We start from the raw sequence: 26,448 nt of genomic DNA, 5'->3' as shown, positions 1-26,448 counted from the left end.
TTAATATGAGGGAATAACTAACCCAGAGTCGTCAGTAAAATATTATGGACGAAATTTTCCACATATTTTTTTATTCCAAGTTATCCCTTCTCCATATATAGCACAGATATTTGTATGTTCAGTGATCGCTCAGTAAAGTGCTCATATAATACCGAACATCATAGTACCCTTCATATTTCAGTCATCTATAGAAATGTTATCGTTATTGCTTGTACGCACCGATAACGATTCCATATTACTTGGAAGCAACCCTGTGGAATAATTACAGTTCAGTGGCAAAGTGACAAGCAAAAATACAAAAATACGAAAATGGTCCTCGAAAGTACTATGATATGGTAAATATTCTTTAATAAAAATGTAAATGGCTTTTGTTTTATGTGACTTGGGCTTTGGCTTGACTTCTTCTGCAGTTTTGACAACAGCGATTTCCAAAGAAATGGAGATTACTTTCCAACTCGTCTCAGCGTCCAGAAAGACGGCATTAATCTTCTCTGTCTTACCAAGTTAAGGGCGAATCCAGAAAACAATGTTGGTCTAATGACTCTGTCTAAGTAAGTATATGTAATTGGCCATATATGTGATTCATTCTAAGTTTTTCCGTTTGTCTTGTTGCAAATTTGTTTTCTTGCCTGCCCCTAGTACCGTAGAAGTGCTGGCCACCCTGACAACTGATGTGGGTCGCATATTTTCCAAGCTGCATCTAATTCAACCAAAAGGAGATATAAACCTTCTAACTGGAATACGGATTGCCCATTTAGTGTTAAAGCATCGTCAAGGCAAGAACCATAAAATGCGCATTGTTGTTTTTGTGGGCTCGCCTTTGCAAAACGAGGAGGGAGAGTTGGTTAAGCAAGCAAAACGTCTTAAAAAAGAGAAGGTCAATGTAGATATTGTCAGCTTTGGCGATCATGTCAATAACAACGAGACGCTGACTGCATTTATCAACGCTCTAAACGGTAAGGATGGGACCGGCTCCCATCTGGTTAGTGTTCCCCGTGGATCTGTATTAAGCGAGGCTTTGCTGTCTTCGCCAATTATCCAGGGTGAGGATGGCCTGGGTGGCGCTGGTCTAGGTGGTAATGTGTTTGAGTTTGGTGTCGACCCCAACGAAGATCCGGAGCTTGCACTCGCTTTGCGAGTCTCAATGGAAGAACAACGTCATCGTCAGGAAAGCGAACAACGCCGCGCAGGTGCGGATAATTCCGGGTCAGCCAGTGCTGATGTTGCACCACCAGCACCAAGCGCAGGGGAACGAGGCGGCACTACAGGAATCGCTATTCCCGAATCAAACTCGGAGGAAGCCATGCTACAAAGGGCCTTAGCACTGTCCACTGAAATTCCCGAAGATAATTTGCCAGATTTCGCCAACATGACCGAAGAGGAACAAATCGCTTTTGCTATGCAGATGTCGATGCAAGATGCTGCTGATGATAACGTTACCCAGCAGGCTAAGCGTCCAAAGACTGACGATGCTAATGCTCCAATGGATGTAGATGAGGATTACTCAGAGGTGATTGGTGACCCAGCATTTTTGCAGAGCGTTCTAGAAAATCTTCCTGGTGTCGATCCACAGTCTGAAGCTGTGCGTGATGCTGTTGGATCGCTCAACAAAGATAAGGACAAAAAGAGCGATGATAAGGACAGCCAAAAGAAATAATAATAATAAAAAAAAACAAAATTCATCTCTTACTATATCTAATAAGCTTGATTAAATCATTGTATCCGCATTATATTCATTAAAAATCATTTGTGAACGTTTGGAAAATTGTCCAACTCAAATGAAAGCGAAGATAAAATTGTTGTGTTCTAAATAATGCTTCTAATGAGATTAAATAAGATATGTCCTCAAATAGTCAACAATATATTTGACTAATGTCGCTTTTGACCTAATCGGTAGAAACGAATGAATATATGTATTTTATCCTCCCTGACCGAATGGGGTATAAAATTACCTACATACAAATGCATTGTCCGCCTTCCATTTCAACATTTTTAGGATGCTTGTTCATGAGTAGACCTCTTCGTAAGATCACTTCAAGTTGAAACAAACATCAGAATGTCGATGGGGGCTTAACCCCTAAGGCTTATAAACAGACTAACTAAAACGCAGTTGCACAAACAATATGTATGTTAATCTCTTTGGTGACATAATTGAACAATTTAAATTGATAGCAAGAGGATATGTGCAATGCAGCACTTCCTCGTTTAGGAGTTATACAATGAATGTATTAATACAGTTTTGTGGCTTAGTTTAATGTATTATCGTTACTATATTTTTACATTTATAAGCAACATTAACTACATTCACTCATATCCATTTACTTGTCCCCCTTGTAGTCACGGATATGGTACAAAACCCAGGCCGGAATAAACAAGGATGCAGCGCACATACCGCCACCAAGAATTACTTTCTCCTGAAAATGAGAAAATATATAAAATATTTAGTTTACCCACTGGATGAGACATACAAAGTTAGATTTGTTATGTAATTTGCTATAGTTGAAAAATACGTACGGCGGTGGAGACATGGTTTGTTGGTGGTCCGGAAACAACGGATTGGCACCGACTTTGCATCGCATTGCGGATGGCTGGAACCAAGAGACGAGCAGCGCTATTTTGGAACATCTTTACAATCTTATTTTTCGGGAGAAAATCAATGTTAACGCTGTAAGGTTATAATGCTTCTTCTTCTTGCTGCCACCCATAGTTGCACCTTTACTTATCGAATTCGAATATCGATAAATTTATTGCTCGATAAAATTTGCTCAACGGTTTATTTAGCTTAACCCTTATGTGGGTACATCTATTGTGATTGTAATGCTTTGTTGTATTGCCATACACCGATTACAGGTGTTTCAAATTAAATGCATTTAAATATATGCATTTAGTTCAATTTTGCGTTTAATTAATTAAAATAGATCAACTGTCCGCCAAGTAGTCGATTAATTTGGCCCATTATCGAAATTGTTCATAGTCGATACGCTCGAATATCGAATGTCTCATGTTGGGGCTGTCATGTGATTGATATTCATTTCATTGGGCGAGAAAACTTTCGTGATCATTTTTTTTAGTATTCTCAGTTGGACGTGTATTTAATTTTCAGTCCATCTTTCAGTATTACTTTGTCAAAATGGTTGAAGCATATGTACCTCCTCTGATTATTACATGCATTTGGGCATTCATTGGCATTATTTGCCCGTTCTTCGCCCGTGGCCCAAACAAAGGGTATGTTGTGTTGTTTCCTTTATATCCTAGAGTTGAACAAAATCTTAAGATTTAAAAACATACATATCTTTCCTCTTACAGTGTAACTCAATGCTGCCTTATGCTAACTGCATCCACCTGTTGGCTATTGTAAGTACAAAATAAATAATGCACTAATACATGCATACATTTTGTATGTAGGAATATTTTCAGGGTCCGCGTGACCCTTGCTGATATGTAAACACTTCGTACTTGTATGTATGTATGTATGTATGTACATATAAATGTAAATGGGTTGCAAGAACCAAATATAAAAATATGTCTACACATCCATACATACATACTTATATGAATTAACATTTTGATTCAAGTAAACAAAATTCTTCAGACTTATTTGTTAATTAATTTCATGCGGTCAGAAGCCGATAAAACTAAAATCCAATATGAATGAACAAGTGTTTGCTACATGTGATTAATAATTTTCATCTCTCTTTGCAGTTGGTTATGTTGCTACATGACACAAATGAACCCCCTGATTGGGCCCACACTATCCATGAATGAAATCATGATCATGGCCCGTGAATGGGGAAATGAAATCAAAGACACAATGGATGTAACTGTGTAATGCAAATTTGTTTTGTTATCTAATTATTGTTTTTTGTTTTTAAAGTGTAAAATATACAAATATTCTTTTCAATTTGCATACTTAAATGCCCACACCTTGAACTAATTAAATGTGCCTTTATAAAGGAAATATATATTTCACTTTGGGTTATTTAAAAGTAAAAGTTTGTGTCTTTATTTTCAAAGTTTATCTGAATTCTATACGGTATATTTCTTATTTATCGGTTATATATGTGTGTATTGGCTTTACAGTGAGGTAGTATTAGTCATCCGGTGATTTCTAATTAATATTATGGTTTTTTTCACATGATTCGAGAAATTTTAATAAAATAACTGATAATAATGACTCTTTGTGAGAAGCTTCGCCAAAAGCTTGAAAAAATATGATAAGCCACATACATATATATATTTTTTTATCATGCCTTACATTTGCATTTGTTAGATGCAACAGGTTTAATTATACACTCTTATGTGCTCCAGAAAAATTCGTAAAAATGAATAATACAATACTTCGGCTAAAAACACAACGCTAAAGCCGACCATTAAACTCATTATTCCACCAGTTAAAGCTGTAAAATAAAATCGACATTTTCGTTTTTATAAATCAGAAACTATTTCATAAATAAAATACTTACACATGTATTCAGTTGTACCAGTATATGATGTCTTCACATTACTTCGAAAATGGTTTTCTGAGTGATAAAAATTTACTACCGCCAAATTCTCACGCATGTATTCGGGTGACAAGTTTTTCAAATATTCATTTTGAGCTCTTATTTCGGCTTGACTAAAGGGAGCTGAGAATGTATCGGGAAAAAATTGCAAATCATGACAGCTGGTTAGACAGGACTCCTTGCATTTAACACTCTTCGTATCGAAAATAGTAACTTCCGCTCTATTTAAACAATCAAAATGCGATACATTGCATAATGTAGCATTTGTGTAAATGAATGGTAAATGATATGGAATACATTCGCAGTGCCTCAGATAATATAAAGCATCACATTCAGATTCACAATTACGACGTGTATAGTAACGATAAAATAATAATTCCTGTTCATCACTGAATATACATTGACGTTTTGTTCGATGTATGCCCCGAATATTGGGTACAGCTTCAAAACTTCTTGCAATAATGCGAAACGATGTCTGGCGACCAAGCATCACAGGTAATCCCGATTCTTTAATATTTGGCTGGTCAATTGGATTATACAAAAGAACCTGAAAATGATTTTCCAGCATGTATTAAGAGGAAGGATCAGGTGAAACATTAGAGATTTAAACCTTAAATCCTTCACCGTTGGTAGAGGAACAATAATAATCATTTATATGACCATCTAATACTATTTGTAGTCCCATAGTTACGCCAACATCAACCCCTGCTCTTGGATAAAATCCTGTTGGCATAGTTTTTGGATAGCCCGTCATTGGATTCCAATCGACTGCTATATCAGCAAAGTTATTAGTTGACGTATAATCACGAACGAAAGGCGATCTATAAAATATTATTTCCTTTACTTTCGAAACAGTTTAATTAAATAAAACACTCACTTGAACTTGTATAGATAATATGGATGTAAGAGATTAAATACACAGCACAAGCCCTCATCTATGAAAATTTCACGGAAAATGTCACTGCATGGTAGTTTTTTTCTTTGAAAAGTACATGAGACGATCATTTCTGAGCATTTTTCCGATATATTTATTATAAAATTGGGAAACGTATCATTCTTGAAACGGCGTTTAGCGTTTTTAAAACTCGTATAGTTCATTTCCATAAAGCAACTTTTCTGTAACATGGCATGGTCCAAAGATCCTCTTTAAAATCAATAAAAATCTTGAAATAATGAAATCTTTTGAGAAAAATATAACTTACGGTAGGAAACCATCTACTTTTGAGTGTTTTCCCTGATTCATATTACATACGGTTATGGCTGGAAATGGAATTTCACTTATTGGTATCATAGCTGAACTAATGCCAATAATCACTGGAGTACTTTGCCATTTTTTAAAAACGTTTACAGATAAATTAATGGCCACATTTACAACTACAAGAAATATAAGTCCAAAAAATAATCTTATCCAGTTGGGTAAATCGGCTTGCCAAACATATTTAAGACCTTGTGGAAAACGAGATAACAAAAATAACTTTGGGAAAAATAATATGAAAAGTTGTAATTACCTTGCAATGAAGTATTTTGTAGAAATTCTTTGACACTCTTTCCATTATTCCAAAATTTGACGTTTAACCAATGGAGAAGTGTCATCTTCTTGAGACTTCTTGAATAACTAACAGGCAGTATATTTTTGTTTGATTAAAAACAAAGTTAAATGAACGTTACATACATATGTAATTACAAATGAATTAAGGGACAAATGAATTAAGTGCTCTTAAGGACATTAGACATGCACGTCATTAGCGCTTTTAAGTTAGGAGTCCTAAGTGTTTTTGATTTAAAGACATGGACATGAGGTGTAAGGTATACCAAATCTAATAAAACAACTTTATGCAGGAGTATTGAGCAATCTTAACTTCTTTTAATATATGCTTAGAGAGCCTGACTCGAATCTTGGTCTAGTAAGCCTGATTACTTTTTATTGAATGCATGAAAGAGCTATGAATATTATTCGATTGCTTCTTTATTTCCAAAATATCCGTGCCATTGTTAAAAACCTATACAATATTGCAAAATCAATTGGCGTGTGGACACTTTTTAAATAGCCGTTTCATTTGTTTGTTTTTGTAATTCTTTTGACGTTTTTCAGCACACATTCGCTCAAATACAATGTTTATCAACACTTTTTAAACGAAGTACGAACAGCTGTTTGTGGCAGTCTGACCTGACAATTGTGTAACAAAAAGAGAAAAAAATTGAATATATATATATGTATATATTTATATATATATATATATATATATATATAATCCGAGAACCGACTATTACATGTGCTGAGCCTAACGGCAAACAAATGTGATTCGTGAGTAAAATGCAAATCTACACATATGTATGTACGTAGAAAGCAATGTGAATACATACAAACACAAAGTATATACCATGCGCCGTTTGGCTAAAATTGCGAAGGATTAACCAGCATCGATGCAATTATTATCGCCGCCAAAATACTTATTGCTGAAGAGACTGTTGATGGTCATAATTTTGATAGAGTTTCAAATTAAATGCACTTCGATCATAATCAACAAGACAATTGATAAAGGCATTTAAATTCCCGCCCGTTGGTGATACAAACAGATGAAAACAATAACGCATTTCCCAACACCAAATACGATTCTTTCCCAATTTTAACAGAGCCCAGTATTTCGATTCGATTAGATGTTTTTAACAGGTACATGGTGATGAGAAAAACCGATATATTTCGCATCGAAAAAAGAAACCATCGATGTCTGAAATTAAATGAAAAACATCGATGTATCGGGACGGGGACGGGACAATTGGCACTTGCAAAAACTTCGTGAAGAGATGTATTATTAAATTGCTTGATTTCATTTTCCATCGGTTATCACCGACGTCCGCCCACTGCGAATAAAGATAACATATAAATACAACAAGGCAAATCGATTTGTGTGTATGATAGTGTGTGAACCAAGTGCTTTTATGTATGTATGTACGTACATATGTTTAATGAAAACAGTGGAGAGTAACTATTTTAAATGAGTTGTCAACAGTCGCGAGGCTTGGGGTTGGGTGGTGGTGATCACCCACAGACATATGTATATATGTATGTATGCATGTACATCCATACAATAGGCATGACATCATAACCATTGCGTTGCATATACATATATGTACATATATATATGTATTTATATATATATATATAGGTACATACATATATATATGTCTATGTATATATAAATACATATGCATGTATATACAATGTTGTGTGCTTTTGTATTGATTCATACACAGGCATAAGTATGTACATGCATATATGCATATGTATGTACGTCAATGTTTATATATACATACGTATTGTTAATTTAAAACCTTGTGTACCGAAATGCACATATGCACACACACACAAACATACATACACACATATATATATATATATGAATGAATGTCTTTAGCAGAGTAAACATATTTTTGCAAGATTAACATTTAAAGACCCCCCAAAAACTATTGTATTCAATTGTAAACATACATAATTGGAGGACTCTGTTATATAGAAATAAATACAAATACATATGTGTGTGTGTGTGTGAGTGTCAGTATGCTGTTGTATACATACATAAGTGTATGGTGTTTTTTTTTTTGTAAGTCCAATAAAATTAATGTCAAGTAGGAATTGCAGAAGCCGCTGTAAAATTGAAATTTATGAGTCACGAAGGAGACACAACAACAACAACAACTAAGAAACAGCGGAAACACTTTTGCCTCACAGCTGTTTTACAACCCGGGGTCCCCATTAACAGGTTTTTTCCTTTTTATTTTCATAGACAGATTTGTACGTAGTATTAGAATGAAAAGTTATAAGTGGATTGATTTACAATTTTCATATATGTATGTATTTATATATATGTATGTATATGTATATTTTAGGACAACAACAACAGGACGTGGAGAAGAAGCAAATCAATGAGAGATGCTGGAAGCAGTCGCCAAAGATGCTTTTAAGTATGACTCAAAATAAAATAGGCATTTGGCATTTGCAGTCAAATGATTTTACCCCGAAATTTTTCCCTTCGTATAAATTTTCGCCCCACTACTTGCTACTACTACGATTCGATTCGTCGGTTGTCAAATGAATATATGTATGTACATATGTACATACATGAAGTAAATAGAGATTCCTTTGACAGCAGCTTCTAAAACTGTCAATTAATTAAATCAATTAAATTAAATTTTGCTCTGCTAAAAATTGAATCTTGGCCTCTTAGTGCACTTTTAGGTTAAAATAGCTCAACGACAACAACAACAACAACAAAAAGAAACCCTTATGTAATTGCAAAAATTCATAGGTCGCACCGCCCGCTGCCACACTCCTCTCTCCCTCTCTGTCTCTCTCTCTGACTGTCTCTGATAATATGTACATATGTTGTCGAATGTTTCTCGATTTGATTTTTACTAATAATTTATTTTTGCATCATTTGCAGATTAAACGTGGTTGTTGGTTTCTAAAAAGTTTGCAAAATTGGACAAACCCTTTGCGACTTTGTACGACAACGAGAGGTCGTACCGACAAACAGGGCTCGGAAGGAAAGCACCATCAGCGAAGATGGTATTATTTCTTGCACCACGCAGCCTCAAAGGTAAACTCATTTATTCATAATCCATCATTACCTAGAAAGTCACACAAGACTCTATAAGTTATAAATGTATGTATGTATGTATGTATGTATAAAACTAACAATTGTTTTTTGTTATGATTAGCAACGAACGTAGACCGCGATAGAGCAAAAAATAATAGGCACTCAAATAACTACTCTAGTAACTTAATATCATTTATGAAGGCCAGGATTTTGTTGGTTCTAAGGTTTTTTTATTTCTCTCTATTTTGTTTTTTTTTCTCGTTTGAAACACAAGTAATTTTCTAGAATTTCACATTACAGCTTATCGAAGTTTATATGTAATTTACTATTTACTTTTCCATGAATGATGAAGTGGCTTTAGCCAAACCGCATGGGCGTTAATGTGTCTGGGCTAAAGATTCGAAGAATATGATGACTACAACTTCTAAAAAGTGAATGATTTCAAGTGTAATACTTAAATGCAATCTTTTATTCTTTGTATTTTGCAGGAATAACTCAGATATTTCTAGTGAGGAACAAACTGTTCAAGGAGCTAAAACACAAAAGTCGGGACAGCGTTCGCTTAATAAATCTGCCACCGCACGACACAACATCACTAGTCCATCAACAACAAAACTAAAACTTACAACATCACCTAGAAAATCGCATCGAAAAAAAGAATTATCACCGGAGCACAATAAACAACGCAGTAACTCACCACCTCAATTGGCACCAAAAGAAGCATCGTCTACTGATCAATTGCCACCAATTCATGCACCAGCTTCAAGTAGTAAAAATAATTTATTAACTCGGGTTCTGCGTCAATTTTCAAATAACGCATTAATCTCACGAGCCTCGCTTAATACAAAGAACGGTGGCGGCAGCGGGCGCAGTTCACCACAAGCAGCAGAAGCAGCAACATCAGCAGCAGCGGCAGTAGCAATCCAGAACGAAGGGGAAAATAATAATTGCAATCTAGACAAACGGCGGCCGATCGAAGACACAAGTGCAGTAGAATTACTGTGCCCTCAGTCTACTGAGGTCACAAAACACAACAATGAAGAAGAAATGGATGGTAAAATGGAGCCATCTTCAGACGTTAACAAAAAAGTTGGAGTAACAAAAGATAAATGCAGAAAAGACCAACATCAGCCAGCATCAAAGGATAATACGGAACAAACTGCTGTAGCAATGCCCTCCAAAACAAAGAGAATGGATGCCAAAAAATCATCATCTGATACGGTGATAGAGCCTCTGCTTAAGCAGCAGCATCAGCAGCAGCACCAGCAGCAGCATGCTTCATCCCAGTCGTCCAAGAATGCAACACCACCCAACATGAAGGCGCCACAAAATAAAGTGACGGCAAATTTTGTACAAAATATGCGTTTTGTGCGTAAAAATGTTGAGCAATCGACCCGAAATGCCAATCCGTTGCAATTTGTGGAACTTGAAACAGAATTTCCACGCGACTACGATGTCAACATTGAGATGTTATCACGTGAGGCAGAGCATTTGGAGGAACAATTTCGTACACCAACACGCTCCAATACAACGGACTCTAATTCTCATCAAGTAGCTGGAATTATTGAGAACATCATTTCAGAGGCCTCTCGAAGTCTAACAATTGAAACGGTTGACGATGATGTGCCATTAAGAACTTCAAATAAGCAAAATAGTGGCGTTAAGCGTGTTGGCTTTCAGGTCGAGGAAAAACAACTAACCGAGGACGAGCAGCAAGAGAAACAACCCAAAAGCATTGACGATCTCTCAAAGAAATCAGAGAGTGTCGAGGTTAGCTCAGCTGATGCACACACTGTTGGAACATCCACGGATGTATCCGTAACACTGTTGCCTGCAACGTCAGCCGTATCGACAACATCATCGGCCACATCCATAACAAAGAGCAAAAGCGATGAAGATGATGATCCCGTGGCAATGTCACCGTGTGGACGCTTTTTCAAATACGATAAAGAGGTCGGACGGGGTTCATTTAAAACTGTTTATCGTGGTCTGGACACCCTAACAGGTGTTCCAGTGGCGTGGTGCGAATTGTTGGTAAGTAATAATACACTTTAATTTTGCTTATTGAAATTTAACTATCTGATTATATTCAATTCAAGGATAAGCAAGTGAAAAAGAGCGAACGCACTAGATTCCGCGAGGAGGCAGATATGTTAAAGAAGTTGCAACATCCTAATATTGTACGTTTTTATACATATTGGGAGTTTCCGATTGGCCGTAAAAAGAACATTGTACTAGTCACAGAGCTAATGTTATCTGGAACTTTAAAATCGTAAGCATTCATTTTCCATTTTCTTTTTTGCTCATACAAGTATGTTTTCATAGTGTCCTACCTTTACTTAAATAAGGAGTGTGTTGGCATTTCTTAATTATTAGAGTCGAAAAGCTTTTATAACGTCCAATTGGATGTCAGTCCGCTCTTTATTCCTTTTGGGATATGCGGAATGACTTTTCATTGCACGTGAAAACTTACTTGTTGAGCAAAAAATATAAAAATAAAGTATCCTTTAATGTTTTATAATTTTATTAATAGGTATTTAAAACGATTCAAGAAGATACACCCAAAGGTATTGAAGTCATGGTGTCGTCAAATTTTAAAGGGCCTCAATTTTCTGCATACTCGTCAATTTCCTATAATTCATCGTGATTTGAAATGTGATAATATTTTTATAACTGGCACCACTGGTAGTGTTAAAATCGGTGACTTGGGACTGGCAACTCTAAAAAATCGCTCCCATGCAAAATCTGTGATTGGTACACCTGAATTTATGGCCCCCGAAATGTACGAGGAGCATTATGATGAGTCAGTAGATGTTTATGCATTTGGAATGTGTATGTTGGAGATGGCAATATCTGAATATCCATACAGTGAATGTAAAGGGCCAGCGCAAATATATAAAAAGGTAATATCGGGCATAAAACCCGCTGCATTATCAAAGGTCGAAGACCCAAATGTGCGTGATATTATCGAACGATGTATCGAACTCAAAAAGGAGGATCGCCCCAGCTGTAATGAGCTGTTGGAATCTGAATTCTTTGACGAAGACATTGGCATACGTGTGGAGCCGACGGCATCTGAACAGTTCCTTTCCGATCCAAATATCAGTATCATTGAGTTTAGATTACGTTTCATGGATCCAAAGAAACGTTCATCCAGGCATAAGGAAAATGAAGCTATACAATTTGAGTATAATATCAAGCATGACGAATATGAGATAATTGCCCAGGAAATGATGAAAGAGAACATCATCTCAGAGGATGATTCTCGAGCTGTTGCTCGTCTATTGAAGGTGCAGGTTGTTTCACTGCTAAAAGAGCGTGCCCAAAGGCAAACGCAAATGAAGTTGCAAAATGAAAAATCACGCCTAGAGAAATTGGCTCTGCAGAAGCAAAGGGAATGCTTACCACCAAATGTCGAGGAGGAGGAGGACGAAGACGATGAATCGGAGGATGAAGAGGATGGTGTTAAGTGGAATCAACGTTTACAGTTAAAGTATGATTTATTAAATACAGACTCGGAGACAAGTCTGGCATTATCAACGAATAGCGCTGATCCACAAACTTTGGCAACAAGATCTACCACATCTATGCAAAATGGTGGAACACACCAGCAGCAACATCAGCAGCAACAACAACAACAACCACAGACAGTCCAAGGAGGACCAGTTGCTGTTGCCATTCCCCAGTTAATCTCAGTGCAACCACAAGTGATTGCATCACCTGCCATATCGATGCAACAGCAGTCTACAGTCCATTACATACAGAATCCTCAGATGGCGTCCTATCAAAATTCGCCCAACCCAATGCAGGATATATCGAATAGCCAAGTGATCTCACCTACGGGTAGTCAACAGCAGCAGCACCAACAACAACAGCAGCAGCAACCGCAGCCACAACAACAGCAGCAGCTTCAGAATCCTAACATGGTGGTGTCTGTTAATGCCAATCACCAGCAGCAGTCTGGTCCGCCACCACAACAGATATTATCAACAGTAGTAGGCCAACAGCAGCAGCAGCAACAACAACAGCTTGTCCCTTCGATTCATGCGGTAATGTCAAACCAACCGCTCGAGCAACAATTGGTGGATCAGCAAAAGAGTCAACAGCAAATACCTTTGCAGCAGCAACTACAGCAACTGATGCAAACGAATGTGCAGACGTCGGACTTGGGTCAGCAGCAACAGCAACAATATTATCCACAGGCACAACAGATGCCTATGATGCCGCAGCAATTATATCCAGTCCAGCAACAAGCTCAGCAGCAGCAGCAGCAACAACAACAAATTCAGCAGCAACAACACCATCAAATGCAACAGCAGCAACAACAAATTCAGCAGCAGCAGCAACAAATTCAACAACAACAAATGCAACAGCAGCAGCAGCAACAACAACAACAACAAATTCAGCAACAAATCCAAAGTCATCAACAGCCGCAATATCAACAACAGCAACAACCTACGGCAGCGTTGATTCAACAACAAATCGTTCAGCAACATCATTTACAGCAGCTACAACAGCAGCAACAACTTCAGCAACAGCAGCAGCAGCAACAACAACAATACGTGCAGCAGCAATATCATCAACATCAATTGGCACAGCAGCAACATCAACTATCTTTATCGTCGCACAATCCACAATTGAATATGCAACCACTCGTAGCTGGTACCCAAGTGATTGCTGCACCGCAGCAGCAGCAGCAGCAACAGCCACCACAAGCAACACCAGTGCAAATGCATATACAGATGCAAATGCCACCACAACAATCATCTGTACAGCAGCAGCAACAGCAGCAATCGTATACTCCTAACCCACCAACAACAGTTCAGCAAATGGCACCGCCAATGGGAGCTGTTGAGCAACAACATGCAAATTATACGGCCCTACAGCAGCAGCAGCAGCAGCAACAGTTTTTGCAGCAACAACAACAACAACAACAGCAGCAGCAGCAACCGTTGCAAACATTGCAACAACAACAGCAACAGCAAATGACTTTGCCATTGGAACAACAATTGCAGCAGTTACTCCATACTCAGCCACAGACACATATTGGTCTTCCGATCGTTCAACAGCAACAACAACAACAACTAGAGCAGCAGCATCAGCAGCAGCATCAAATTTCCATACAACCGGTGGTAAATCACAAACAACCACCTGCAGCAATTGGACAAGAACCAACTGCCACGCTTGTCGTTTCCTCTTCAACTGTTCCGATCAATTCCATTCCGAAGAATATTGATGCTGCTGTTCCCTCAGTTGTAGATCAACATGCGGCAGCAGCAGCAGCAGCAGCAGCGGCGGCAACAGCAGCAATTGATGCGGAAAAACAACAAAAGCAAAGTGGTGCTGGTGGTGCAACAACATCACGTTCTCAAAAGCCTCGTCGCTCCAATCGTAGCGGCAACGAACGTATTCCCAAATTGAGTGTTACTAGCGTGGACGAAGGAAGCGTCATCAATTGTCACATGGAAAATAAATTGAAAACAATAACATTTAAATTTGACATCGGTGATGTTAATCCCGTTGAGATTGCCAATAAATTGGTAAGTCTTAATACCATATACATATCTTATCTTAAGCAAACAATTAATCTTTTAAACTTTATCTTTATTTAGATCGCTCAGGATTTGCTTTCAAATTGCCAAAGCACCGTGTTTGTGGAAATGATTAACGAAATTGTCGAACAGGTCAAACAGAATCCTAACCAAATTCCTATTCCAAGCAGCTATCGCCGCAATATTGAAAAGGTACTATTTTATGACCCTGCCTCATTTGTAATTTACGCTTAATTTTCGTAACCACGTCGATATGTACATGTATATATATATATATATATATGGGGTAAGATCTGTCAGACAGACATACCTTCTTCGGGGTCTATATCTTATATGATTAAAAATACATATACATATATATATAAATAATTCTAACACAGTATACACAAAGCCAGTTTATACGATTTAGTCTTCATCCTGTTGATTGTGCTCTCATATATATACCTATACAAAGATATTTCCCTTCTTATCAGGTAATTTTCGTCAGTCATATTATATACTTACTTACTTTACTTACTTACTTGCACACTCCCCAATTTTATGGGCATACATAAACAAGATACTCGTAGAGTATTGTTGGACCTGTCTCTAAATCTACGAAGGCACGGACTTTGCATTATCTATGCAAATTTCAATTATTCCTTTTTCAAAAATATCTAAAAAAAAAAACAAGAAAACTTCTAAATATCAATATTTACGATTACAGAAAGCAGCTCACCAAGACCTTCATCGAGAGATTATATGCGGTGTTGCTCCTTAGAATTCTTTTCAATTATTGTTCCGGATTTAAAAGTAGACTATATATATATATGTTTACCTATACCATATATAAATTTCAATTTCACAACTATCATCTTTTACGGGGGTTTATCTGTTCTCTACTTTCTTTGTGTAACCTAAAATATGTTTGCAATTTTTCTATTCTATTCCTATTATTGTTTTTTTGTTTTCGTTTTTCTTTTTCCGGAATTTAAGTAAAGAATAAGTTCTCTAAATTTCAAATTTCACGTAAATCTTGCTCAACACCTAACTCTATAATTGTTTATCTCCTTACCATAATAAAACAGGTTCGTCACGCGTCTCTAACTCGACAGCGTTCCACATTTAGAACACATCAAAGACATAGATCTGTAAGTGTTAAGTGCACTGGGCTTATGTAAAATTGCTTGTTTCTTTACCTACCTAAATATAATAGGGTTTAAGTTTATCTATTCTATATATACAACCAAATATATATATATGCATTAATAAGACTCGAGTAAAAAAAAAGATAGTACAAACATGATTATGATTTTGAATATGAATACATTTCCATATTGTGTTCAATATAGTTTAATGCACGACTCATACATACGACTCTGTACGGCGGACATATACTTATACACTGTCATTTACTCAGTAACAAATCCGATATATACTACTGCTAATGATGATCATGAATCGAAAAATAGATGAAACGAAACAAATAAATCTTCAAATAACTGGGGAAGTCTTTCCATAGTTTCGTGTGTCCGTGTCCTTTAAACATATCTTATCCAGCTATTGTAAATTGGCGATTTTTTGACTATAGAAAATCATCTCCCTGTACAACAACTCAAACAAGTTTCAATTTTAATTGCTCAACTCTTTTTAAAAAATTTTCGTTATGCAAACAAATGAGGGAACTTTTTTTTAGGAACTCCTTTTACTACTCACTCAACTACTATTTATACTTACATGTTACATCGAATGACCTAACATAACAACACATTTGGGCATTTAGTAGAATGATTGATATTAGAATATTAGTTAGTTACATATATATGTATTTATATATATATATTGTGACCCCGACTTTTGTATTAATTATATTTTCAACGATGTGTTGGATTGGACTGGATTCGTTTAATTTTTCGTATTAAATTTGGAAAAATTGTTTAAAACTTGTGTTAATTTTAGCCGTGCATTTTAACTCCAACCATATTTTGATTCATTTCTCTGCATACATATATATAAATATATATATATATATATATATATATATATATATATATATATATATTGTTTTTCGACGAAACAATTCTTTTAGCGGGATGAAACCGCCAGCGATATCACTAAGATGTTTGAGCCCACCATACATAGCGTGGAAGCTTTAGCCTCAGGCGGCACAGAAGCCGCAGCTGCAGCCGCTGCCGCCGCCACCGCCACCACCACCACCAATCCGGAAAACCAATCCCGTTGTCCAGATGCCGGCAGATCGCAGTCATCTCTTCCAAATAATGCGGAACACAAGAATGTTGCAACACCACCAACAACCAATTCAACAATGTCATCATCTTCAACAGCATCGAGGGATGCGGCCAATAATAGTAATGATGTGACCATTGGATCAGGTTCCGTTTCACGCAAGACAAGCACAGCATCTGAATACACTTCGTTATCGATTGACTGTATGCCCGATAGCAATATAACACCGACAGGTGGCAATGAACAACTCCCAACTCTGGATGGCGGCACAATGGAGAAGGCTCCCTTGTCCGGTGGCCATGTTATAAGCCGGGTACAAATGCTCCTTGAATCCTCGGTACGGGGTGCCACGCCTCGCAGCCTGAACTTACCATTGAATCGTCATTTGAAAATCGAAGAGGATCTAAAGCACACCAGAAGCTTGGATGATTTGAGTGAAGTGAAGATTACATTTGATATGCCACCCAGCAAGACGGCTAAGCAAATCAATGATCGTGATCAGACGGCCGTGGGCATAGCTGCAGGAACAGTGGCAGAGAAACCCAAAGACATAGCTCAGGCGGCAACCAGTTCGGCCAATACGCTTGAACAATTGAAAATTGAGCTCGAAAATATAACGCATGCCCATGCGTTTGCCACTGCCGTGGTGGCGTCCATTAATAGTCGTATTCCCCATCAGGCATCGCCGTCAATTACATCGATAAAGTCCTCGTCGACGCCTGGTCCTGGTCCTGCTCAGCAGCATCCGCAAGAGGTAGTGATTGATAGACAACTCTTCGCCTATATTTGTATATTTTTTTTTTTCATATGTAATAGTAGCTACCCAAAAAGGCGCTTACAATCTCATTTAGTTGGGCTTTTAAGTTTTTTTTTTTTTTTGCTTATTTGTTGTTCGCTTATTATACACACACTTTATTACATTTTCAATTGTGTTGGCTAATACCTTTAACTTTTAAATTGTATGTTTGTTTTAGATCAAAATGGCAAATTAAATTACTCTCTGTAAAAGTTAAAGTAAGCTCGAGGATTGCTACTTAATATTTGCGACTGAAAAAAAGTCAACATTATAGTTCACTAAATAAAATGGCTCTAGTTTCTCTCTGAACCGAGATTTCGATGGCCGCAAATTTAAGTAGACAACGCCTCGTAATAGCTTACCAAAGACATCCAAAAATTGTTTTGGGATGTTAACCAAAGATCACTTTTTGATCACATTTGACCACCACCATAGATGTCCTGTGTGTGTATGTGCGTGTGTCTTTAAGGAATCTTTGGTATTAATAATAAATAATTTAATGTTGGTTTGCCTTTAGTTCACTTTGGTTTTTGGTATTTTAGTATTAATCCAGTAATTTTGTTTTATAATGTTGTTGCTTATCAAGTTTTGTTGTTAATCTCTTAATCGCTTCCTGAAGACACATTTGTGCTAACTAACTTAAAACCAATCAATGGCTTCTATGTAAAACGGGAATGTAAAGTTTCTAAGGTTATGGAAGTTTTTGTTTTTACCAATTTTTTTACGTGTTGTATACTAATGCTTTTAATTTGTTTTTGTTTTTTTTGTTAACTTAAATGCATTTATGTTGTGCTTGTGCGAATAACATTTTCATCTCTTTCTCTAATTATTATAATTTTCTTTAGAATTGTTGTGTATATCTTCTTGTCTCTCTCTCTCTCAATGTAATCCTCAATTTATTGATGTAATTTGTGGTTTTTCGTTTTGTGTTTTTCTTTTTTTTTGTTGTTTTTTTTTCTATATGTTTAGATAAACAAGTCAGGCAACTATGTTGTCGCTGGTACTGTTGCCTCATTGGGACAAAATACACCAACTGCAATGTTGACATCGACACGTGGCTCGGGCTCATCTGTTTACAATTCTCGGCGCACTTCCATCGACAATAGTGTGGGCTCTGATATGCAATTTCAGCATGCCATGCCACCGAATCTTGAGGGTGGACTTCCTGTTGTTGCAAGTACTGAAAATACACCAACTGAGATGGCAACTGGGCATAGTTCCTCTGGGGCGGTAATAGCGGCCAATGAGAAACATCTCTCGAAACAGGCGAGTCTCGATAAATCTTCGACCACATCGGTTATTGGCAATAGCTCTGATAATGCACATAAAGCACCCAGTAATGGGTCGATAAATCAAAGTTCTATAGCTGATTTGGAGAAAAAATTGGCAGCATTACGTAATACAGATAATTCTGAAGAGGTAATCAATTATTAATCAAAAACTAAATGTAAAAGAAAAAGAAAAAAGGAAACAGTATGCACCCATTGATGTTGTAAAAATAATTGATGTGGATTTCATATTTGATGTGTCTCCATTTTGCTTGAGTATTTTTGATTTTTGGATTGTTTGATTAATAAACATTTTCGTTTATTTGTTTTAGCCACCGGCAGTTGCTTTGCCTGTATTGGCTAAACCACCTGATGACCCTCCTCCTACAAATCCAAGTGCTCGTAAAATTTCACGTTTCAGTGTGAGTCGCGTACAGGAGCAAAAGATTTCCACTGGGACGGATGATGGTATGCAACATCAGCTTAAAATCGATTTGCATGCGACAGGTCATGCTGGGCATGCGCAGAATAATACTGCGAATACCAATGTGCAAAACGGCAGTCTGATTAGCACTCCCACGGATCCAATAAACTCTCCCATTCAAGGTGTTCCATTGGCCATTAATGGCATACAATTGATGTATCAACAGCAGCAGCAACAGCAGCCGACACATATGATGCCAAATGGAACTCAAGCAACGTTGCCTAATCTACAGCAGCAAGTGATAAATACAAACATTACACAGCAGCAGCAGCAGCAGCAACAGCAGCCTCCTTTGAATGGGCATCCACAATTAGTTAATGCACTTCAGCAACAGCAACAGCAACAACATCAGCAGCAGCAGCAGCAGCAACAAATTCCACTACAGTCTAATCCGTCGCTTATACCTCAGCAACAACAACAGCAGCAGCAAATTATTCTGCAACAACAGGCCACACAACAATTCACGTTACCAACATCACAACAACAACAACAATATATGGCAGGACCACAGCCTAGTCAAATGCATCAGCTACCGCCGCAAGTTGTAAGTGTATCCCAGGGAATGCAACAACAGCCACAATTGGCTCCAATGCAAACCCAAATGACGACTACCCATCAGATGGTTGCACAACAACAACAACAACAACAGCAGCAGCAGCAACAACAACAATTGCATATGCAACCTCAACAAACAGTAACTGCCATATATAATCAGCAGCCAATACCCACACCCCAAACCTTCCAGAGCGCTGTACCGACCCAGCTATTGCAACAGGCGCCATTGATTGGTGCACAGCAGCAACAGCAGCAGCCACAACAAATGCAGCATGTCCTCCAACCGCTTTTCAATGCAGGCGGCAATGAAGGTAAACTAAACTAATATGATGACGCCACTACGTCACTAATGAATATTAATTGCAGTTGCAGAGGAACCTGTATCTTTGGCAGCTACACATCCGCACTTGCTACCCAGCGATATCCAATCTGTAAGTAAAAAGGGCACTTCCCATTGACAACATTGTGTTGATGCTAACTTTTGTCATTTGTCACTACTCACAGGATATAAAACATAATCTAGACTCGTTGGTAAATCAATTGTGCAATACTCGCTTGGGTACAAATCAACATCAGCGTCTGCTTCTTTTGCGGCAAAGACAGCTCATTGAAGAGGATGAACTGCGCTTGAAACACTACGTTGAATACGAAAAGTTTCAAAAAGCTCTACGCCAATGTAAGACTTCCATTCACTCACACTGTACCGCTGTGTGAATTTAGCTAAAAATTAACTTCTTACCTTTTGCAGCAATAAGCACAAACGTTCCAGCGCCTACCGCATATTATCCTACTGCTGCCCAGCTTCCGACTACTTTGACAGCACCAGTAGCAGCAGCACCACCTTCATCAAATCCAACATCCACAAGCTCTGCAAATACATAGCTCTGTTCTAACATTCGATCCTCATAATCTTGACAACCCATATTAATAATAGACATTTAAAAAGCAAGTGTTCGCGTCGGCAATATAATTGGCCTGAGTTGTTTTGTGGGTTCGAACCTGGAGAGTTAGTTCTTAAGATAAGTTGTCGAGTGTTAGGGGAGTGCCTGTAAATATTAGTCACACGGTTCTATATGATTTGCCATGGTTTGTTTCCCCAATGCCCCCCTTCCTATCCTATATATATATATATATAAATATGAATATATATATTATTATTTTTTTTTTGTTTTGCTTTTGTTTTCATTAATTTATTCTTTTTCCTTGAATATATATGGGCTTTCTTTGATTTGTTTAAAATCAAATCAAATCAAAAAACATAAAAAAAAAACAGAAAAAAAAACATTTTTGAATTTTACATAAGAAAATTGTACATTTTGTTAGTCTTAAAGTGTAAATAAAAAAAACATTTCAATAATGTAATAATATAACAATGCATAATGCTTCTAATGTATTAATATTCATTATTTAATTGAAGTGATTCATGCAAAATGCGTAGTTACTAAATAAATAACTTATTATTGAACTTTTGTGTAAAAAAAAAAACAAAAAAAAAAAAAACTATTGATTAGAATTGTTGGCAAATTTTCTAATTTGGACGCATTGCATTAACCGAATAAATAGAGCTTTCAATCCTGGCATTAGGATATTATAATTTCTACAAAAATGTTTTTAACGCACAGAAGAAAAATAACATCAACGACGACTACTTATTTATTAATTTTCTTTCAAAAAATATATTCGATTTAGCCCCTCTTCTTTTCCTATTCAAATCAAAGATACATACCAATTTAGAAGATATAGCTTCTGTCATAATTGGTAAAAGCAATGAAATACTTTTTTTAAATGCATAAATTAAACTTTCTAATGGCGCGATAAGGTTGCAAAATATTCAAAAGTGTTTTGCAATTTCAAAAATTGAAAGATGATTTCCTCTGTGCGTTAATGACATCTATCAAATTGAACCTTTTGGATATACAAATTGTGCCACCATAGGTGAAAAATTTGAAATATATTTATACAAAAGACTCGGCACTATACACTCGACATTATATATGATTTATATGTCACTACTATAATGGATAATTTGAGCCATATTGTTGGATAAATAGTGTAATTAAAAATAAAGATGATTATCAGCAAAAAAAAAACCCAAAAAAAAAAAACAATTAGTAAAAATAATCATAAATAAAAATGGTCTATTGTATGTACTATATGCAAAATGTGCGTATGTGTGTGTGTGTGTGTGTGTGTGTGTGTAAACCCTTGAGTATTGGGAATAATAAAATGCTATTCATTTAATATTTATACAAATCTTTATATATTTTTTTTATTCAGTTTTCAAAAAACAACACATTTAAAAAAAAAAAAACGTATGCCCCAGTGATAATTCATATTAATTTAAATATAATTTCCATCGTAACACATATTGAATATGATTCATATGTACATCGATTTATCAAAAGGATTATTTGCTCACCATTACCTGTGCCATTTTATTTGGCTAGTTGCATTTAGCTATAAATCATAAATAAATAAATAAATAAATAAATAATAAATATATTCAAACAGTTTGCTTGCATAATAAATAATTCTTAAATTTATATAAATACTATAGCAAAAATAAAAAAATATTAGCTATTTTGTTCAGAAGGTTGTGCTAAAAAGAAACCCAAATTAAATTTTATATGCTTGCAGAATTAGATTAATAATTAAACCTTTTGCAATTCTTTTTCAAATCCCAGTCAAATCTTTGCAAATAACACATTTATAATTTATAACTTAGAGAGTAGTAAGTCTAGTTTAAAGCATAAGGACATATATATATATATATGAATATATGTATATCTTCTTAACAGGATTGTTTTCTTTCAACTTGTGTAGCACTTATACACATGAGCCCTTGCTCTTGATTGTCACACCTGAAACAAAAGGAAATGGTTCAGATTTCTGTTTTCTACGATCAATTGACTATGTAGTATGTAGATTTTACTCACTTATGTTTAAGCATGATGAATAGCACTCAAGTTGAGGTTCTCCAGTATACATATAACCATCCGAGCCACAGACTATTTCATCATTCTCATCATAGACATTGGCGCAGATTTTCTCACAATAGCTTTCAGTGTCCTTCGCATTGCCATTCGATGATGATGATGTATCCTCATTGGGCCGCTGCAGAAATGTAAGTAGAAAGTAATAACAAATAATAATTCAATAGATAATAATAGATAATACCTGACTTATATCGGCACTATCCTCGGCATCAGCCTCATCGGTGTATTCCTGAATGGGCTTGGCTACCTCTGCAATGTTCGCATCACTTAATGTTGTTGGACGTGCGGTTGATGTTATGGTCGATGTTTCATAATAGAATTTTTGTCCTTGTGGCGAATGAGTATAGCTTGTTGATGCACCACCACCGCTAATGGCATCCTTTTCGGTAAATTCAAATCTCAAAGGCTCTGGTGTATTTGTTTGATATCTATTGCGACGATCTTGATTGTAGGAGGCAGCTGTAACTGCTGCTGCCGCTGTTTGTGTTGACGGTTTGCTGGCCAATGGTGTGGAAACCACATGCTTGACAGCCTTATTGCCATCTGATTTTACCACAAATACATCCTGACCTGTCTGATAGCTGCCACGAACTACGGCAGCATTTGATGATGGATTCGGATCTTGCTGATAGAATAGATCTTGAACTTGAATCGGTTTATTATATGTCGATGAGACACTATTGTCCAATTGAAGTCTTAGATTGGTGGCAGTGCCTGGGAAATGATAAGTTGGCCTTTGTTGTTCCAGACCATGAAGAGTTTGTTGTTTCTGTTGTTGATAGAATTTTTGTTGTGTCTGCTCAGCCTCCAATTGTTTATAGTGCTCCACGCTGTGGGTGATGGTTTGTTTTTGTTGTTGAAATAACTTTTGCTGATTTTGCTCAGCGTCCAATTGTTTATAATTGGGTTCATGTTTCGGTAGGAAATATTCATTTGTACTCATGAAATGTAAATAGTCCTGAGCCTCTTTGGAGACTGGAACTGTATTTGTTGGTATTTGATGATGATGATGATGTTGTGGTTGTTGTTGTTGTGGTGGATGTTGTTGTTGTTGTTGTTGCTGCTGCTGTTGATGATAGTTTTTCGTCTGCCCCAGACCATTTTCTTTTGATGCATTATCAGATTCCGATTCATGAACCGAATAGCCTAAATTATCTAATCCCTTTTGTGTCTGCTTGGATGGAATTATACTGAAGCTATTGCCCTCACCATAGAACTTAGGAAGTTGTGTATATTGTGAGGCCTGCACAGGAATTGCATGCTGTTGGATTGGGGCATATTGTGGACCTCCTGGACCTCCAATTGGAAACTGTTGATCCTTATGTATAACATTGCCATTGAATTGGGGCGATGCCTTGAAATTCTGTAGATACTGCTCAGATGGATATTTATAGACATTATTATGCTGCTGATGTTGATGTTGATTACTTTCGGGTCGGAAGAATTGATTTTTGGCCACATCCAGTACTGGAGTATCCTTGGCATGGGCAAATCTTGTTAGCTTACTAAAATCATAATGATAACCATTTGCTTGATGCTGTTGCGGTGCTGTATTAAACTCTCGTCGCATAATATGTGGTCCAGCTCCTGCTCCTGGTCCCACTCCTACTCCTTGAGGGGGTGGTGGAGGTCTCAAAGCTGCCTCATGACCGTATTCCTTGTGGGCAATTAAATGTGGCGGAGGCAAATTGTCATTACGAGCGCGTAGACCAGGCGGCAGATGGACAGGATTCGGTCCGATTCTCGTTTTATGCTGGCCAAATTGAACCTTTGGCTCACCCAAAAGTTGCATTAGCCGTGGCACACGTTTCGTATCGATATCTTCATACTCACAGTGCACATAACCAACTAGGAACATAACATTTAAAAAAATGGCACTTTTCAACATTTTTTCGGGATTTTTCTAATTCGAATTTATTGCGTGAAAATTATATTTTTTTTCTTTATTTTTTTGTTGCAGCACGCGTGTCTGAATTCCACGGCTGTCTTAAGCGATTTAACAGTCGGCCGTTCTGCCAAACTTCTTCGTGATTATAAACCAATATACAACAAAAAAAAAAATAAAAAATAAAAAAACTTTGTATTTCTTTCAAATCTACATGCATACAACTTTCGGCTAAGCTTCTTTTGTTTCGAACCGGTTGTGTTCAGTGCGGTTGATCTCTCTTTTTCTTTTTTATCATTATTTATAAACCAAATTGTCTCTAAAGAAAATGCCGCTACTTGCGATGTGAAGATGTGGAGCCCAAAAAGTGGCTTCTGGCGGCGTCTCCTCTCCTATGATCACAAAAAGTAAATGCAATTTGCCTGGCTCGTTATTCAAAAAACAACCGCTAATCGATTCGACCGCAACAGACAGACTAGCTCTGGCTAGCTAGCCGAATGGCCGAAAAATAAAAAGTTAATCATTCCAATCTAATCATCGCAGACTGATCACTTTCTTCTCTCTCTTTTTTTCTGTTTTTTTTTTCTTCTGCTTTTTTTGTGGCGTCGTCGTGAATGTTGTGGATGTTACTAAGTTTCCACTTGGAACACTTCTGAACCAGTCGCACTTTTTCTTGCCAACAGCAGCAGCCGCAATAGCCGCAATAGCATCAGTGGTAATGGCAGTGGCAGCCAATATCCCATTTATGTATTTGAACCGGTTTTTTAAAAATTTCACCAGCACAGTGTGTCAGCATGTTGGGGGTTTTGATCCCCCAACACTTATATTTAAGCGTATGTACATGCCATCAGTAGTTAAAGATGCATCGGTATGTTAAAGATGCTGACAATCGGGGCTCGTTGGTTAGGCTGGACTAGTTTGTCTAACGGCTTACATATGTATAGTCTGAACCAATTTTAAGAATTTTTCAACTCCAACATTTTGAACTTGAAATAATCAAAATCATAATTGTGTTTATATGCCATTGTCTACAAAGCCATCAAACCGATTCGAATATATTTAGAGCTGTTCTAATTGTCAACGAATGGTTATTTTACTTTAGTCCTAAAATTCTAGAATCTAAATTGTCGATCTACAACGTATTATGCAAACTGATTTGAATAAGTTTAACCCTGTTTAACTAGTCAAAAATGTCAATATTATTTAAGTCAAAAATGATATTATTATTCAAGATTATAGATCTATAGTCTGTTACTGATTTGCATCAATGTATTCATTCTTCACTTTACTTAGTATTCTTTGCTTATTACTTTATATTCATATTAAAAATTAAGAGTACGGGTATTTTGGGGTACAGTATATAATTGCTAGAACTGACAGATATAAAATTTTAACATAATTTTCAAATTTAAAAGATTCACCACATATAAATATTTTTATAGTAATGCATATGAAAGTTTTAATGTTCCGCATCAAAAACCGTTAGAGCAACTGCACAAGCCAGTATTTTAATTGGTAAGCCACTTACAATTAGTAAGTGAACTTGTTCACTCCTTTAAAAATGACCACGAGAACAAGTTCATCTT

The 26,448-nt window shown here is 36.7% G+C and overlaps 6 protein-coding genes across 8 annotated transcripts; 3 read left to right on the top strand and 3 right to left on the bottom strand.

Moving 5' to 3' along the window:
• Window positions 1–237: 237 nt before the first annotated feature.
• LOC6642925 (26S proteasome non-ATPase regulatory subunit 4) lies at window positions 238–1,796 on the top strand. Its single transcript, XM_002065810.4, has 3 exons — window positions 238–335; window positions 411–551; window positions 640–1,796. Exons 1-3 carry the CDS (start codon window positions 310–312, stop codon window positions 1,655–1,657), a joined length of 1,185 nt encoding a protein of 394 aa, XP_002065846.1. The 5' UTR covers window positions 238–309; the 3' UTR covers window positions 1,658–1,796.
• Window positions 1,797–2,232: 436 nt separating this feature from the next.
• On the bottom strand, window positions 2,233–2,690 carry LOC6642924. Its single transcript, XM_002065809.4, has 2 exons — window positions 2,515–2,690; window positions 2,233–2,414 (listed from the first exon to the last, which is right to left on the bottom strand). The coding sequence occupies exons 1-2, from the start codon at window positions 2,623–2,625 to the stop codon at window positions 2,319–2,321; spliced, it is 207 nt and encodes a 68-aa protein (XP_002065845.1). The 5' UTR covers window positions 2,626–2,690; the 3' UTR covers window positions 2,233–2,318.
• A 320-nt stretch (window positions 2,691–3,010) lies between these two features.
• On the top strand, window positions 3,011–3,992 carry LOC6642923 (V-type proton ATPase subunit e). Its single transcript, XM_002065808.4, has 3 exons — window positions 3,011–3,225; window positions 3,307–3,354; window positions 3,703–3,992. The coding sequence occupies exons 1-3, from the start codon at window positions 3,131–3,133 to the stop codon at window positions 3,827–3,829; spliced, it is 270 nt and encodes an 89-aa protein (XP_002065844.1). The 5' UTR covers window positions 3,011–3,130; the 3' UTR covers window positions 3,830–3,992.
• LOC6642984 (pickpocket protein 28) lies at window positions 3,980–6,100 on the bottom strand. The gene is made up of 6 exons (XM_023176227.2): window positions 6,011–6,100; window positions 5,705–5,948; window positions 5,380–5,646; window positions 5,113–5,323; window positions 4,464–5,049; window positions 3,980–4,397 (listed from the first exon to the last, which is right to left on the bottom strand). Exons 1-6 carry the CDS (start codon window positions 6,093–6,095, stop codon window positions 4,282–4,284), a joined length of 1,509 nt encoding a protein of 502 aa, XP_023031995.2. The 5' UTR covers window positions 6,096–6,100; the 3' UTR covers window positions 3,980–4,281.
• A 2,873-nt stretch (window positions 6,101–8,973) lies between these two features.
• LOC6642983 (putative mediator of RNA polymerase II transcription subunit 26) lies at window positions 8,974–21,356 on the top strand. 3 transcript variants are annotated; one of them, XM_023176148.2, is made up of 12 exons: window positions 8,974–9,100; window positions 9,589–11,134; window positions 11,200–11,372; window positions 11,634–14,640; window positions 14,713–14,844; window positions 15,720–15,782; window positions 16,721–17,632; window positions 18,644–19,093; window positions 19,275–20,292; window positions 20,348–20,412; window positions 20,486–20,657; window positions 20,730–21,356. In XM_023176148.2, exons 2-12 carry the CDS (start codon window positions 10,148–10,150, stop codon window positions 20,861–20,863), a joined length of 7,113 nt encoding a protein of 2,370 aa, XP_023031916.1. In that variant the 5' UTR covers window positions 8,974–9,100; window positions 9,589–10,147; the 3' UTR covers window positions 20,864–21,356. The 3 variants fall into 3 exon arrangements, with proteins under 3 accessions (XP_023031916.1, XP_023031915.1, XP_046868215.1); XM_023176147.2 differs by lacking the exons at window positions 8,974–9,100; window positions 15,720–15,782; XM_047012259.1 differs by lacking the exons at window positions 8,974–9,100; window positions 9,589–11,134; window positions 11,200–11,372 and having other exon boundaries at window positions 13,459–14,640; window positions 18,644–18,940.
• Window positions 21,357–22,776: 1,420 nt separating this feature from the next.
• LOC6642982 (PAX-interacting protein 1) lies at window positions 22,777–24,835 on the bottom strand. The gene is made up of 3 exons (XM_023176226.2): window positions 23,159–24,835; window positions 22,918–23,095; window positions 22,777–22,842 (listed from the first exon to the last, which is right to left on the bottom strand). The coding sequence occupies exons 1-3, from the start codon at window positions 24,833–24,835 to the stop codon at window positions 22,808–22,810; spliced, it is 1,890 nt and encodes a 629-aa protein (XP_023031994.1). The 3' UTR covers window positions 22,777–22,807.
• Window positions 24,836–26,448: the final 1,613 nt, after the last annotated feature.

Source organism: Drosophila willistoni, assembly GCF_018902025.1.
Source record: "Drosophila willistoni isolate 14030-0811.24 chromosome XR unlocalized genomic scaffold, UCI_dwil_1.1 Seg41, whole genome shotgun sequence".
Taxonomy (NCBI): domain Eukaryota; kingdom Metazoa; phylum Arthropoda; class Insecta; order Diptera; family Drosophilidae; genus Drosophila; species Drosophila willistoni.
The sequence above is the reverse complement of the archived record's forward strand: the minus strand, read 5'-3'. Positions and strand labels throughout refer to the sequence as shown.

What these genes read in the sequence shown, in the direction of transcription:
- LOC6642925 (XM_002065810.4), top strand. Translation starts at nt 310, where the DNA reads ATGGTCCTCGAAAGTACTATGATATG. An exon ending in CTCGAAAGTACTATGATATG is followed by an intron (nt 336 to 410) that starts GTAAATATTCTT and finishes CTTCTTCTGCAG; the next exon opens with TTTTGACAACAGCGATTTCC. An exon ending in GGTCTAATGACTCTGTCTAA is followed by an intron (nt 552 to 639) that starts GTAAGTATATGT and finishes GCCTGCCCCTAG; the next exon opens with TACCGTAGAAGTGCTGGCCA.
- LOC6642924 (XM_002065809.4), bottom strand. Translation starts at nt 2,625, where the DNA reads ATGTTCCAAAATAGCGCTGCTCGTCTCTTGGTTCCAGCCATCCGCAAT. An exon ending in CAAACCATGTCTCCACCGCC is followed by an intron (nt 2,415 to 2,514) that starts GTACGTATTTTT and finishes TCTCATTTTCAG; the next exon opens with GAGAAAGTAATTCTTGGTGG.
- LOC6642923 (XM_002065808.4), top strand. Translation starts at nt 3,131, where the DNA reads ATGGTTGAAGCATATGTACCTCCTCTGATTATTACATGCATTTGGGCA. An exon ending in GCCCGTGGCCCAAACAAAGG is followed by an intron (nt 3,226 to 3,306) that starts GTATGTTGTGTT and finishes TTCCTCTTACAG; the next exon opens with TGTAACTCAATGCTGCCTTA. An exon ending in GCATCCACCTGTTGGCTATT is followed by an intron (nt 3,355 to 3,702) that starts GTAAGTACAAAA and finishes CTCTCTTTGCAG; the next exon opens with TTGGTTATGTTGCTACATGA.
- LOC6642984 (XM_023176227.2), bottom strand. Translation starts at nt 6,095, where the DNA reads ATGACACTTCTCCATTGGTTAAACGTCAAATTTTGGAATAATGGAAAG. An exon ending in CCAACGGTGAAGGATTTAAG is followed by an intron (nt 5,050 to 5,112) that starts GTTTAAATCTCT and finishes AATCATTTTCAG; the next exon opens with GTTCTTTTGTATAATCCAAT. An exon ending in TGGTACAACTGAATACATGT is followed by an intron (nt 4,398 to 4,463) that starts GTAAGTATTTTA and finishes TTTATTTTACAG; the next exon opens with CTTTAACTGGTGGAATAATG.
- LOC6642983 (XM_023176148.2), top strand. Translation starts at nt 10,148, where the DNA reads ATGGATGGTAAAATGGAGCCATCTTCAGACGTTAACAAAAAAGTTGGA. An exon ending in CTCAGCAGCATCCGCAAGAG is followed by an intron (nt 17,633 to 18,643) that starts GTAGTGATTGAT and finishes CTATATGTTTAG; the next exon opens with ATAAACAAGTCAGGCAACTA. An exon ending in CAATGCAGGCGGCAATGAAG is followed by an intron (nt 20,293 to 20,347) that starts GTAAACTAAACT and finishes TATTAATTGCAG; the next exon opens with TTGCAGAGGAACCTGTATCT.
- LOC6642982 (XM_023176226.2), bottom strand. Translation starts at nt 24,835, where the DNA reads ATGTTCCTAGTTGGTTATGTGCACTGTGAGTATGAAGATATCGATACG. An exon ending in ATAGTGCCGATATAAGTCAG is followed by an intron (nt 23,096 to 23,158) that starts GTATTATCTATT and finishes ACATTTCTGCAG; the next exon opens with CGGCCCAATGAGGATACATC. An exon ending in TTCATCATGCTTAAACATAA is followed by an intron (nt 22,843 to 22,917) that starts GTGAGTAAAATC and finishes CTTTTGTTTCAG; the next exon opens with GTGTGACAATCAAGAGCAAG.